Source organism: Arachis stenosperma, chromosome 3, assembly GCF_014773155.1.
Source record: "Arachis stenosperma cultivar V10309 chromosome 3, arast.V10309.gnm1.PFL2, whole genome shotgun sequence".
Classification (NCBI taxonomy): domain Eukaryota; kingdom Viridiplantae; phylum Streptophyta; class Magnoliopsida; order Fabales; family Fabaceae; genus Arachis; species Arachis stenosperma.
In genome coordinates this window covers 60,769,323-60,783,259 of record NC_080379.1, presented here as the reverse complement: position 1 = coordinate 60,783,259, position 13,937 = coordinate 60,769,323, and the positions used below count along the sequence as shown (strand labels likewise).

The window sequence follows — 13,937 nt, the reverse complement described above, 5'->3', positions numbered from 1 at the left end:
AGGCAACACTTCAAAGCATTGTAAATTAAAATTTATAAGCAACTTGTTAAAGTGTTGAATTTTCTAGCAAATAGACTACAAGAAAAACACTCATTCAGCCATACTTTTTTTAAACTACATTTGAAAAGTGTAGCCTATTCCTAGAATAGGCTACACTTTTTTGCAGGGTGCCCTTTTATAAGAGAATAGGAAACACTATTGAGGCATCACTTTAAAAGTGTCTCCTTAGATATTTTAAATATCACTTATAAAGCGTAGCCGTATCTGAATAGTTATGGGGAGACTTTTTACACCAAAGGAAGTGCTTTTAAAAAGTAACCCATTTATTATGTTTTGGGTGTACTTTTAAAGTGCTTCCTAATCTATGTAAGACGGCTCAGGATTCGGTGGTCCCAGAACGTTTGGACCACTTAATGGTCCCATTAGAAAACATGTTTTTTAAGTGTTTTTAACAATTGCTACATAGTCCTTGAACTAATTTTAATTACAAATTGACCCCATATATTTTATTTAATTATAAAAATAATTTTTTATTTTATAAATAATTATTTTATCATAAATCTATCATCTTTATTAACAATCAAGAACAAAGACAATAACGAATTAGATCTTCCATTGATCCTAATAAAGCTTCTTGCTATTCCAATAGATTAAAATATTAAATTTGATTCTTCACGTTCTCCAGGAATTGTTAAATCGTGTTTCCTTGAAAACCAATCGATTGAAATATCAAACCAATCGATTAAATTATATCGCAATCAATTGGATTATAGTTTACCACTAAACAATCGATTGAATATTGCCAAAAGCATGGTTTACGCATAAATCAATCGATTGGTCATACGACCCAATCGATTGAACAATGAATAAAAATTGGATTTTTGTAATTCAATTGATTGTTTATAATTTTCAATCGATTGAAAATTGCCAAAAGTATGGTTTTCGCATAAATCAATCGATTGGTCATATTAACCAATCGATTGAACGATGAATCAAATGTGGATTTTAAGTAATTCAATCGATTGTTTATAATTTTCAATTGATTGAATTCTTCAAAACAATCGATTGGTCTCACTATTCAATCGATTGTCTTTGCACGTGACTTCTAATTCAATCGATTGGTTTAAAAATTCAATCGATTGGGAGGTGATTTAAATGTGTTTTTTTCGACTTTCAATCGATTGGTATTGTAATTCAATCGATTGAAATTTCATATTTTTGCAATATATTAAACCCAAACCAGGGATTCATTCTACTGTAATGTTTTAAAACCTTCTTCTCTCATCGAACCCAGAACCCCCATTGCTCTCTTCTATCATCGAACCCAGAACCCCCATTTCTGCACCGCTCTCTTCTCTCATCGAACCCGGAAGCTTCTTCTTCTTCTCTCTTCTTCTTCTCTCTTCTTCTTCTCCAATCTCACCAACATCCACTCCGTCTTACATACTTATTATTAATCCCCATCCAATTCCTTACAAAACCCACAAAATCAATATCCCCAAAATGGCCAGAACTAAGAACACCAAAAGAGCCAGGGTTGAGGGAGAAAGCTCTGCTTCCGCCAGACTGGTGGCTTCATCACATTACATGGCAAGGTGGCTGCCGTCTCGAAGGGCACTGAAAAACTATGTGGAGAAGTTTGAGTCAAGACCAATTGTTCCTCCCAGGTACATAACAGCCGAGTTCATTCATGGTAGACAATATAACTTGGTCTGGAATGCTTTGCAAACACAGCACTTAATTGAATTTGTACAAACTAGGCTTGATTATTACCCGAACTTGGTTAGGGCTGTTTATAGTACTTTACATTATGTTGTTCTTGAACCTGATGAAGGGGGTGAGGAGGTAATGCCGCTGATTGAGTTTAATTTAGGGTCACAGCATTATAGAGTTACTTTGCAAGAACTAGCTGAACAATGGAATTTAGTTTATCGTGGGGCAAAATTTACTGGAGGTATTAGGGCAGATGAAGAATGGGGTGAATATAATAGGTTGGTTGGTTTGCAGAGTCTACAGTATGAGAATCTACAAATAGATGCTAGAGGTAATATAAGTTGCAGTGGGTTGGGTAATGAGCAGCGTATATTGATGTATTTGTTTTCATACATGTTGATTCCAAGAAAACATAATCATGGAATCTTGTTTATCGAAGATATTCTAGTGCTTTGGGCTATGGTAACTGGAAAGGAGATAAATTGGCCTTATTTTATGGTTTATCATATGCTTGAAATGAAGAAAGGAAAATCAAGTGTTGGTTTAGGTTATGCCTGCCACTGGACCAAGATATTCACCTGGCTTGGAATTGACTTGAGTGAAGAGAAAAGTGTCATCTTGAGTAATGTAGCCAAGATTGATGACAGCACTTTAAGACAGATGGGAAGAGATCCGAATGCCCAAGAGCCTCAGGTCCAAGGACAACCACAAGTTCCTGAGGTGCAAGCACAATCACAGGAACCTCCCCAACCACCCCCTCCTTCGCCAACAATGCGAGATTTGATGGATGAATTGCGAAGCATGAGAGTATATATGGAGGAGCAATTTGCTGATATGAGGCAGCGTCAAGACAGGCAAACTGAAACTATCAATCATCAAGGAGAAGCAATTGATCTTCTATACACAAATCTAGGCATCACAAACCCAAGGGGCATCATTCCAAGGCCTGGACCATGAAAAAATTGTTATGTAGAACTCCACATGATCCTATGATCCCCATTGATGATTGGATGAGAGTTAATGTTTCTGATTTAGAAAAAAATCTAGGACAAAATCTAGGTGTTATTTTCATTGTATCATGAATTGTGTCATTTCACTTTTGAGAGTCCTAAGTATTATTGTTCACTGGGTAGTTTGACAACTTTAAATGATTTCATCCCTCTAAATCATATTATGAATTTTACTTTAGAATTGATTGTAACTTTGTCATTGGTTCATGAAATCCAACAGATACATAAGTTATATACTATTTGTTAGTAGTATGCAAATTTGTAGAGATGAGAAAGGTGGCAATCAATATTTTGATTGTAGTATGCACAGCTTCAAAGCCAATATTGTTCACATGAAATAGAAATTGATTTTCGTTTTCTTTTTTCTCTTCCATATAATGAATGAACTGTCAATACCATATAAGTCTATCTATATTCAATCGATTGTTTTCTTAGTGCAATCGATTGTAGTACACTTAAACACTGTTCCAATTGATTGTTTTGTTATTGTAATCGATTGGATTACACTTAGTTACTACTTCAATCGATTGGAACTTAATGCAATCGATTGAATAATGGGTGCAATCAGGTGTTTGTATGGATTCAATCGATTGTTTTCTCAGTGCAATCGATTAAAGTTCACTTAATCACTGTTCCAATTGATTATTTTCTTAGTGCAATCGATTGGATTACACTTAATTACGGTATCAATCGATTGGTTTTTCATGCAATCGATTGAATTATCATCAATTTCATTTTCAATCGATTGTATTGTTATTATAATCGATTGCAGTAAAAACTAATTTGTGGTTCAATCGATTGTTTTCCAAGTGCAATCGATTGTTTTCTAAGTGCAATCGATTGAAGTATCTATAATTATTACTTCAATTGATTGGTGGGGGCTTGATTTCGCACAGTCTATCAACCAGTTTTGAAACTTTTATTTTTTTGTGACTTTGATTTTTTTGGTGACTGAAACCATTTTATTTTAATCATTAATATGATTCGCCTAAGATTATTATTATTATTATTATTTTATTATTTATCTACTTAAAGATAATTATGGATAAGATATAATAATATCAATAAAATAAATTTATTTTGCTAAATTGTAAATAAAATTCAAGATATAATTTGATTTGTATTTGATTTTAACCAAAAGATAAGATATCTGAAACCGTTTTAAGATGATTCACTTGATTTAAAAATTTTAGAAAAAGATAGAGTTAAATTTTGGTTATTTTTCTTGGGTCTATATATATGTGCTCAATCCGACTTATTTTCTATACGTTCACAAATTATTTTAAGTATTTTCTCTTCAACCAAATATACTCATTTAGTCTTCTTCAGTTGATAATTATCATGGATATTCCTCAGTATGAAGATTTAGTCCTCAATGATGCATGTAATACACAGAATAGGTCACTGGTAACAGACTGTGATTTCACAGTTGATCTTGGTGATAAAATTTGAACTACAATTCCTAGTGCTAAGGTAAGACATAATCGGTTTTTAAATTTTAGTAGAATGTATTATGAGTAATTTAATTTTTTATATAATCTTTCTACATGATGACCTAGTTTTCAATGAGAAAAATATTCAAAGCAAGGATCTAAATAAAACTGATGAATTGTCTAGTAAAGTGGAAGAGCTCCTCCATAGCATGGAGGTAATTTAATTTGAGAACTAGTAATGCAAGTTATATTATGTCATACAAGCTATATAGTATAAACATTTTGTCAAACTCTTTTTGTATTTTTACATTTATATGACATTATTTTATCTAAAATGTTTGCAGTCAATGAGAGTTGTAAACATGGCTCGGGACGAAAAGATTGATAAAATAATGGAATCTTTAAGCCGCATTGAGACAATGATATCACAACTCAGTCTAAAGAATGATTTCGAGACTCCGACCAAGCTTTCTGTACATAAGACACGTCCATTCTCAAATAGATTGAAGGATAAGAGTTCGCCTATTGATATTGACACTGCTATATCAGACGATGAGGATGATCTTATCGAACTGGACAATAGGTCTTTTCTTCACGATGATCCGTTCAAAATTGATATCAATATGGACAACCCAGTATCCCCAACTATAAGAGCCGCAACAAAAAAGAAAAATATATCAAAGGTAATGCATGTTCATTAATGGAAACATACTCATATTTTTAAATATTATATTCTTAATATGATAATAAGAATTTACGGACTCTATTTTTTTTAGGGTAAGACCACTATGGGGACACAGAAAAAATTACCCTTCATATCCCCAGGCGGCATTAGAAAGCCAAAGATTGAGTCCAAATCATCCAATAAATCCAAGGCATCTTATGCACTGAGTCAATCCACAAGTGGTTATAGAAGACTTGTTTATTTCTTTTCCATTACAGAGGTAATTACCATTTAGACACCAATCTTTAATTATCAATTCTCTTATGAGTACTGCTAATTAACCATATAGTTCTGTATTGCTAATATTTTGCTATCAAACATTCATAGTCAATGCAGTATAAATTTATGCCAACTCCAACCATGCGTCTTTTGGAAGATCAGATAAAGGCCTGTGCATATGCATTTTTAGCCTCGCTAGATCCATCATAAGTTGATATGATATTATATTTGTTGTCGATGATTGAGGACCAATCTAATTTTTTTTGGTTTTTAACTATTACAGGGAAGAACTTGTGGTAACAGATACAATCAGAGCAACTATATCAGACTTTGAACATTTCATACCTGACAGACCCATTACTGATAAGGTACACAAATAATCTATTCATTAAACAACATCTGATTGTATCTCACAAACGAGTAATATATTTGGATTATGGTTCAGATTCTCGAATTAGCGGCATTGAGATGCACTGATGACCAATCTGATGTAAGTTTCAAGACAACGTGGCAACTTCCCCCGAGATTTGTGGTATGCAATATAACCTCTAACAAGATAATTTTATTTATTATAAGTTATAAATGTAATGCTGATATAGAACCATGCTTTATCATGTACTAACAGTTATATTCATTTTGCATTAATGAATTAGGTGGATGGCTTCAACAAGAAAAATTTAGAGAAGAAGATGGAACACTATATTTATAAATTTATGCAACCTACTCCTGATTTAAAATTTGTAAGATTTTTTTTTCTGGATATTCATGGTTAGATGTAATTTTTCATCATTGACAAACATATCTCACGGGCAAATTTTATTTTCTAGATATATGTTCCTATTCAAGAGGGTACTCACTGGTATCTAATGGTAATTTCGGTTTGCGATCGCACAATCTATCACTTGGACACCCATCTTAATGATGACAGAATTCACTATCGTGAACGTGTTATCAAGGCACTAGTAAGGATTTGAAAAAAATTTTCAAAGCTTATTGGCTGATATTTTGTTTTTATTATCTAACTAGTTAAATGAAATTAGGCAAACCTACTGGAGCAAGTCATCAAGTCGAACTTTTACAAAGATGATGGCATTAAAGAGTATAATAGACAATTTCATGACTACAAAATTACAAGGCCAGATGATTTACCTCAATGTAGTTCAAGCTTGAACTCTGCAACTTGGGTGATGAATTGGATGGATATGACTTTTGAGTTTAAACCAAATGGTAACAATATAAGGTGCGTATTTGTAAAACAACTCTGTAATATTTATTTACCATTTTTTGTACTAATTTATAGTGAATAAATTGCAGCTTGAGGATCACGATATTCGCATGATAACCGCTGTGCATTTACTCAGGAGTCAGATCAACCATAAGAAGTCACAAATTATCGCGTCGGCTGATAAGTTTTGGAAATTGCACACAAACCATGAGATGTAAAGATTTTTTGTAGTAATCTAGATAAAACTTAATACTTTAGTTATTGCCCATTTATTTGTTATGTTTGGTGGATGTATTTCTTTAGTTATTTTTCAATGACTTCTTAAATAGATATTTATCGATTTATGACTTTTACAATTTTTCTCTATTTCTATGCAATGTATAGATATTTAAGTTTAAAAAACTCATATTATTTTGATGAAGTAATGTTATTTTCATTTATTATTTCAACAACAATAACATACAAATATTATGTCTTGTGAATTATATTTTATTTTATGTAATTAATTTATATTAAAAAGAATTCCAAATCTTTTTATGTGTTTGCATTTTAGTTTATAGTTTTCATCTTATTAAGATTTGACCGCTCTATTTTAATTAAATTTATATATATTGCTAATAGATAAAAAAATCTAGATAACAGTAACGATAAAAACAATAAATCATGATTACTATGTATCGCATTTGGAAAGAGATACTTTTTTAAAAGTGAGCATTTGGAAAGAGATATTTTTTAAAGTGAGAGTATCCATTTTTAGGTAACTTATTTCAAATCATCAAAGTCAATGCTCCGCATTGACCAGGAGTGGGGATAGATTGCAATTGCAATATATTTAGATTTTGTATACGTACACGCTGTAAAAAATCGGTTTGGTTCGGTTCGATTCGGTTTTTTCAATCATTTGGAAAATGTAAAATTTTATCCATTCTTACCTAATAAAATTTAAGCCATAATACGAACATATGAATCATAGTGTGAAAAACTTAAGCTGTAAAGAAATAGACTAAGTAATAGCAATAAGAATAACGGTGGTGGAAAGCAACAACTATTATCATTCAAGCACTACTTGTATAGGATGTATATATATCAGGTGATTTAAAACTCTGTCTTCTAAAAATTAAAACAACATAAATTAGAACAACAAACCAGAAATTTAAATTACATAATGAACCTGTCTCAGAAAAATCAAGAAGCAATATGAAAAGCAAAAACGGACTTAATCAGAAATAGAACCAAATTGAATTGAAAATATAAACAAACTAATTTATAAAATCTTCATGTGGTGCACCTATTTCATAAATTATTCCTCTTTCACATTCTCCTTTCCTGTGTTATCATTGAGTAAACAAAAAGTACAAAATCAACTCTAAATCAAAATTACCCTAAATCAAAATAGAACAAAATGTTCTTAATTAAAATACAAAATTAGAATCAATAATTAATTAGAATCAATAAGACTGAACCAAAACTAAATAAAACAGAATCAGAAACAAAAAAGAAACACAAAACCTGAGGCTTAGGGAAGAACTTTCTATGTTAGGCAATTCCTTTGAGCTTGATATTTGTACATTGAATAATGAATAGTTAACAACAGAACAACAATCAGAGCAAGTTCAGTAAATCAACAACAATTAAATGAACCATAATCATCGCAGAATACAATGAATCATAAGATGATCAATTAGCAAAAGTAGTTGCATATAAAAAAATTCACCACCGTTTTATTTAAGGACAGTGATATCCACTACCATCATTTATAACAGAATACTAGGTTAGTTTTAAGGAACAAACCATCTTTCCAAAAGCAAAAATGAGGGCAGTTATTTTTGGTTCTCTGATCCTCATAATCACAGCAGCGAAACGCTATAAAGGATGATAACACAACTATTAGCACAATGTAGAAGGTTAATTATTGATTTTGGATCAAATATAAACATATGTTTATATGTTTCGAATATAATGTTTATATGTTTCGAAAAGTAAGATACATGGACAAAATGCATGTAGTTCCTAAGCAAACCATAATTATGATAGAGCAAAGTGTTTGTACAGCTTAGAACAATATGCATAAGTTAAATTCAACATCAACTAAGTGAAACTTGCCTTGGGATTGTACTATGCATTACGAGCTTGAAGTGCAATCATTTTAAGATCCAATTTACAGTCCAAATTGACCGTTGATACAATATTTCTGGGGTACAAACTTCTTTGGTTATCAGATTATAAAAGCAAAGTGATTACATATTCCAAGATAAACAACAAAGCTTTAACACATAAAGTCAGCTACATAAACTAAACCTCATTGAAGTGTTCTATTGTAAATTATATAGGAAGACAAAATTATGAAGATTAGAAAGATACTCACTGAAGGGTAGGCACAATCCCAGAAGGGTGCTTGGTCAGATCCACTGGTTGGCTACCTTCCACTCCTTGGTCAGCCATGTACCCTAATAATTATATAACATTACACTCGGTCAGTACCAAATTTTCATCCTCATTTTTTTCTTGCATAAAAGGAACTATTCCAACCAAAATAATTATTAATATTTAATATACACCCTCTCCTCCCCCGCCCCCCCCCCCCAAAAAAAAGGCACCCAGATCTTAAAATCTCCCAAAAATAAAAAACTAGGAAAAAGAATGAAAAATCTAATAGCTGAACAAAATTCTTACCACAATACAATATCTTGACCCTTATTCATAACACAAGGAAAAATTTTTACCGAAAGAACCCCCAGAAAAATGAAAAGGAACTCAGATCCCATATTTCCCCAAAAATAATTGAGGAAAGAAACAGTAAAAAAAGAAAACCTAACAATTATAGACAAAATCCCCAAAATTCTGTGTTCTCCTTTTAATTAAATATAAAATAAAAAGAGGGGTTGTATATATATATGTCGATTGAGACAGAGCAAGCAAGATCGATTCATAGAACCAGAGCATATCAGAATCAATATTGAAGATCACTATCAATCCTAAATCCCAGTAATGACAAATGATAATAACAATTGAAGAAACAAGATGAAAAAGATGTAGATTAACTAACCAATTAAAAATTTAAAACAACAATTACAGTTAAAAAAACAAAAAATAAAACTTCTAAAGAGAGCGGAGATTGTAGTATCGTCGTGAAAAATCCAATTCGACTGGGCTTAGTCAAGGGATAAGAATCAGAAGATGAATGTACTTACCCGCTCAATCAAGTAAGGAACGAACTAGATCCTTCAAGACAGAGCACAAAGCGGGACAAGGAGCACAACGGTGGGGCTGAAGAACGACCACGGCGCACCATTACGGAAGTTCTTAAGTGCGACGGAGGCGGCAGCAATAGTCTCTCACTCCGACAGACTGCGACAAGATTGGTGGAGGCTAGGGTTTGATTTCTTTGGTGGAGGCTAGTGCATTTTGCTGATGATTAAGGAGTAAGGAAGGAGTTGGAGAAGGGATCCAAACGCGTGCGATCCCTTTTTCTCCTTTCAACTTCTATACGGCGTCGTTTCTAGTAAACAGTGCGGGTTCCGGTTCGATTTGACCAGCCGGTTTCGGGCGGTTCAACGGTTTGTATCTGGTTTTTAGAACAACAGTTTCTGCTAGTAAATTGAACCGCCTAATCTTCTGGTTTGCGGTCAGACCGGTTCACCCACCCGGTCCGGTCCAGTTTGCTGACTAAGCTTTCTAATAGACCGGTTTTGTATTTGACCGGTTGAGTTTGGTTCGGTTCAGGTTTCTAGTGGCAAAACCGAACCGCAAAAAAATAGTTCAGGTTTATCTGATTCTGAATGAGAAAAGAAGGAGGGAAGGAGTTAGGGGAAGGGGGTTGACGCGTGCAACGTTCAGTGTTGTTTTTAATCAGACCGACGTCCTGTTGTTGAACCGGTCGGATAGCACGGTGCGGTCAAACCGACCGGTTCAACAAATTTCAACAATTTTCAATCTGACTGTTTTAAATACTGGACCAGACCATTTACAACTACAATTTGGGTGATTTTTTTACCCTTTTCTGCAAACCGATATTTAGTTGACAATTATTTCATCTAAAAGGCATACGCAAGGCTATTGGAAGAATATATATATAATTTCATTAATATAGTGCAAAAAAATAAATAAACACAAATATGGAACTGATTCATTGCGCAAAAATATTAAGTATATGGAGGTGGCTAATTATCACTATCTAACTCAACCGTCAGTTCTGGATATACGTCGCCATCATCCGAATCATTAGCTTCATCTTCAATAATGTTGTTGTCAATGTCCTTTTGCCAGGGACATGTTGTCTTCTTATGTCCTTCCATTTGACAAACACTACAATGTTGCCGCTTTTTCCTAGATAGTTGTTCTGAGCCTACTCCGCTTTGATGCACATACGGATTGCTATTTTTAGCTACACCTGACTGAGGTTGATTAGTGCCTTCATCTGCAGCCTTGTAAGATGAGTACAATCCCATAATTAGGTCACGTGTCTCTTCATATCTCTCTGGTACTTTAGCAGCAACAACAACCAATTGTTTAGAAAATTCCACCAAGGCACTTTGACGACTAATAACAACAGCATCCCTGGTGAACCCACTTGGATCATTGAGTGATGATTTAACCTTTTTTGTCCATCTATCCAATACCAATGACTGGGGAATCTCACAGATGTCTTTGTCAACTAGAACTTTCACAATATGTTCGCAGGGAATTCCAAATGACTCCATTCTTAAATGGGTACACTTGAAGATCATTTCTTCTTGACGAAAATCAACGGTCCACATAAAATCGGGCCTCCCATGCTTACACACAATGTACTTTATGCAATCATCGGTATTATCTATGTTTAGCTCCCGCATTGATCCAGCTCTAGAGAGAAATGGCCGAAAGAAAAGAAATATCTCATGAGTGTATAACTCAGCATCATATCTCTCTATCAGCTCTATACAAGTTTGCATGACGGGCACCCCACGTGTAGATTGATAATCAGCATTAAATTCTTTAAAGCGCAAGTGTGCAACACACCTTTGAAAATGCTCTACAAAACTTGTCAAATCATACCGCGACCCCACATACCTTCCCACAATTGAGTGTAAACCTTCACATCTTGATGTAGTTCTAAAGCCAGCAAAGAATTTTCCTCTTAGATATGCAGTAGCCCACATATGCTTCTCTTCGTACATGTTGATCACCCACAGCTTATCCTCAATGCCAAATTCTTCAATAAGATGAACCCACTTACGCTTAAACATGGGAATCTCGTAGTCTCCCAACATGATTTTTCTGAACTTAGATGTAAACGATAGATTTCCAACATTGCTAGTTGCATTTCGAATAAGGTGCCAAGCGCATAATCTATGTCTGACTTCGGGAAATACATCTCTCACCGCATTCCTAATCGCCATGGCCCCATCAGTTATGATTGAGGTCGGGGTCTTGCCCCTCATTGCAAACATGAGCTGACGCAGGAGCCAAATATATGTATCAGTAGTTTCGTCTGCAATTAACGCAGCAGCAAAAACAATTGTTTGGTTGTGGTGGTTAACCCCACTGAATATGACTAATGGACAACTATACTTGTTCTTTTTGTACGTAGCATCAAAAGCAATAACATCCCCGAAGAGTCGGTAGTCTAGTTGGCTAATCCCATCAGACTAGAACAAATTACGTAACAAACCTCTTGAATCATGACATGACTTGAAATATAATTGTGGATCCTTCAACCGCATATCCTCCAACTTCTTCAACACTCGTGTTGCATCACCAGGAATTTGACGTATTTACCGAGCAATCTCATTGTACATATCTCTGGGACCATAGCCAACAAATTCGTACCCGCCTGCTTGACTAGCTAGAAGACCAAATATCTGTGAGGTGCTAATCCCTGACTTTAGCATGTTCATCATTTGCATAATATTTGCCTCTGACATTTTTCTGTGGGCAGACAACATAGCACTAAATTGTGTATCCAATATATCATGGTTGTGTTCGTCAGAGACATAAAAGATATGCCACTTTCCACTTTCTGGTACAAATTTAACATCCATTCAGGCTTCACATCCAGTTCTTGTTTCCAATCTAGGCTCCTTCTTCCTTTTTTCCATCGTGTAATATTTCTCTATCATGAATCCTTGCCTATTACATACAAACTTTTGTTTGTAAATTTGGCCAGTACTATTCTTGAAGGTCTTGCTCTTCCTTGCACTAAAGCCCTTCGACTTTGAGTACTTCATATAAAAATCAAATGCAAGCTGCAAAGTAGAAAAGTGGTATTTGCCAATTTCCTCCGCAAAATTCTCACTAAATTTTAAAGTTGTAATGTCTTGCACGGAGTCAACCGCATAAGTGGCTTCAAGGATATCTTCTGACTGATCAGATTCAGAAAAAAATGCTCCCTCAGTAAATTCATCTCTGAAATCTTGTTCGAATTCATTATGTTCATCCATCATATCTTGGTCACTTACTAGCTCTTCTTGTTGGTTAAAGTCATCGTCCTCCTGGTATTGCTCATTCATCTCAGTGTCCGTAAATATACCTGACATCTTAAAAATGTCCAATGAAAAAAATTATTTAATATACACAAAGTCATATATTCTTATTTGTGGTAAAAGTTAAAAATTAAAAGTAAATAATATTTAAACTTTTTTGTTTAAAAAAATTAAAATAAAGCACAAAAATAAGAATTAATTTGTATAGGAGTACATTCATTATGTTATAATTTTAATAATTAATGTAAATTTTAAAACATTGAATAAATTTATATTATTTTGATTACATTCAAAAGTGAATTATATGTATTCTTATAATCAAGAAATATTAATAGTTTTGAATAAGACAATTAAAATAAAATATAAAAATAAAGTTTGAATAAAAAAAATACAAAGTTTTCAATCTAAAAATATAAAATAGTTAAAAAATAAAAAATTATTTAAATATGATTTTTCAAGACACTCTATAACTTAGATGAATAAATATTATTTTTAAAATGAATCATGATATATTGATACAAAACTTATTGTGTGTAAATTTTTTTAAAAATTAATAAACCTCTCTCGTTAATATCAATATTGGAACTTAAATTTGAACGCTAATTGATATTATATATTGTGTAGGTACTTAGAATATATTAGAAAAGTACGTTAATAATTTGAAAAGAAAAATTATTAGTGTAAATTTATTTTTTTTTTAAAATTAATCCTTATTGAACTATTCTACTTTTATTCCTTCAAAACATATCTTAATAAAAATATTTGTAACAATAATTTACATCCAATAAGAATATCTTAACAAGCAGTTCATCATTCTGTCATGGGTTAATGCAAAATTTACAGAACGTGAGTACGTGATTGAGTATGTTGTTTTAGATTATAAACATAGGGGTAAAATAGGAAAAAAAATAATCAACACCAAACCCTCTGTATTCCTAATATAAATTGTTATAGATAAGTATAGTTTCTTAAAATTTTGGGGTGTCCAGGCCACTACTTGCCCCTTCTAGGTCCGTCCCTGATTACTAGCTAATTAATTAATAATAAAAAATAATAACATCTATTTACTTTTTATTATTTCTCAATTTTTGTGAATTAATAAAAGATAAAAAAAAATTTTTTCTTACACAATCAATTTCACGAATAAAGTAT

The 13,937-nt window shown here is 32.9% G+C and overlaps 1 protein-coding gene across 1 annotated transcript; it reads right to left on the bottom strand.

Annotated features, from left to right (window-relative positions):
- Positions 1 to 10,484: 10,484 nt before the first annotated feature.
- On the bottom strand, positions 10,485 to 12,227 carry LOC130966177 (protein FAR1-RELATED SEQUENCE 5-like). The gene is made up of 2 exons (XM_057890951.1): positions 12,082 to 12,227; positions 10,485 to 11,937 (listed from the first exon to the last, which is right to left on the bottom strand). The coding sequence occupies exons 1-2, from the start codon at positions 12,225 to 12,227 to the stop codon at positions 10,485 to 10,487; spliced, it is 1,599 nt and encodes a 532-aa protein (XP_057746934.1).
- Positions 12,228 to 13,937: the final 1,710 nt, after the last annotated feature.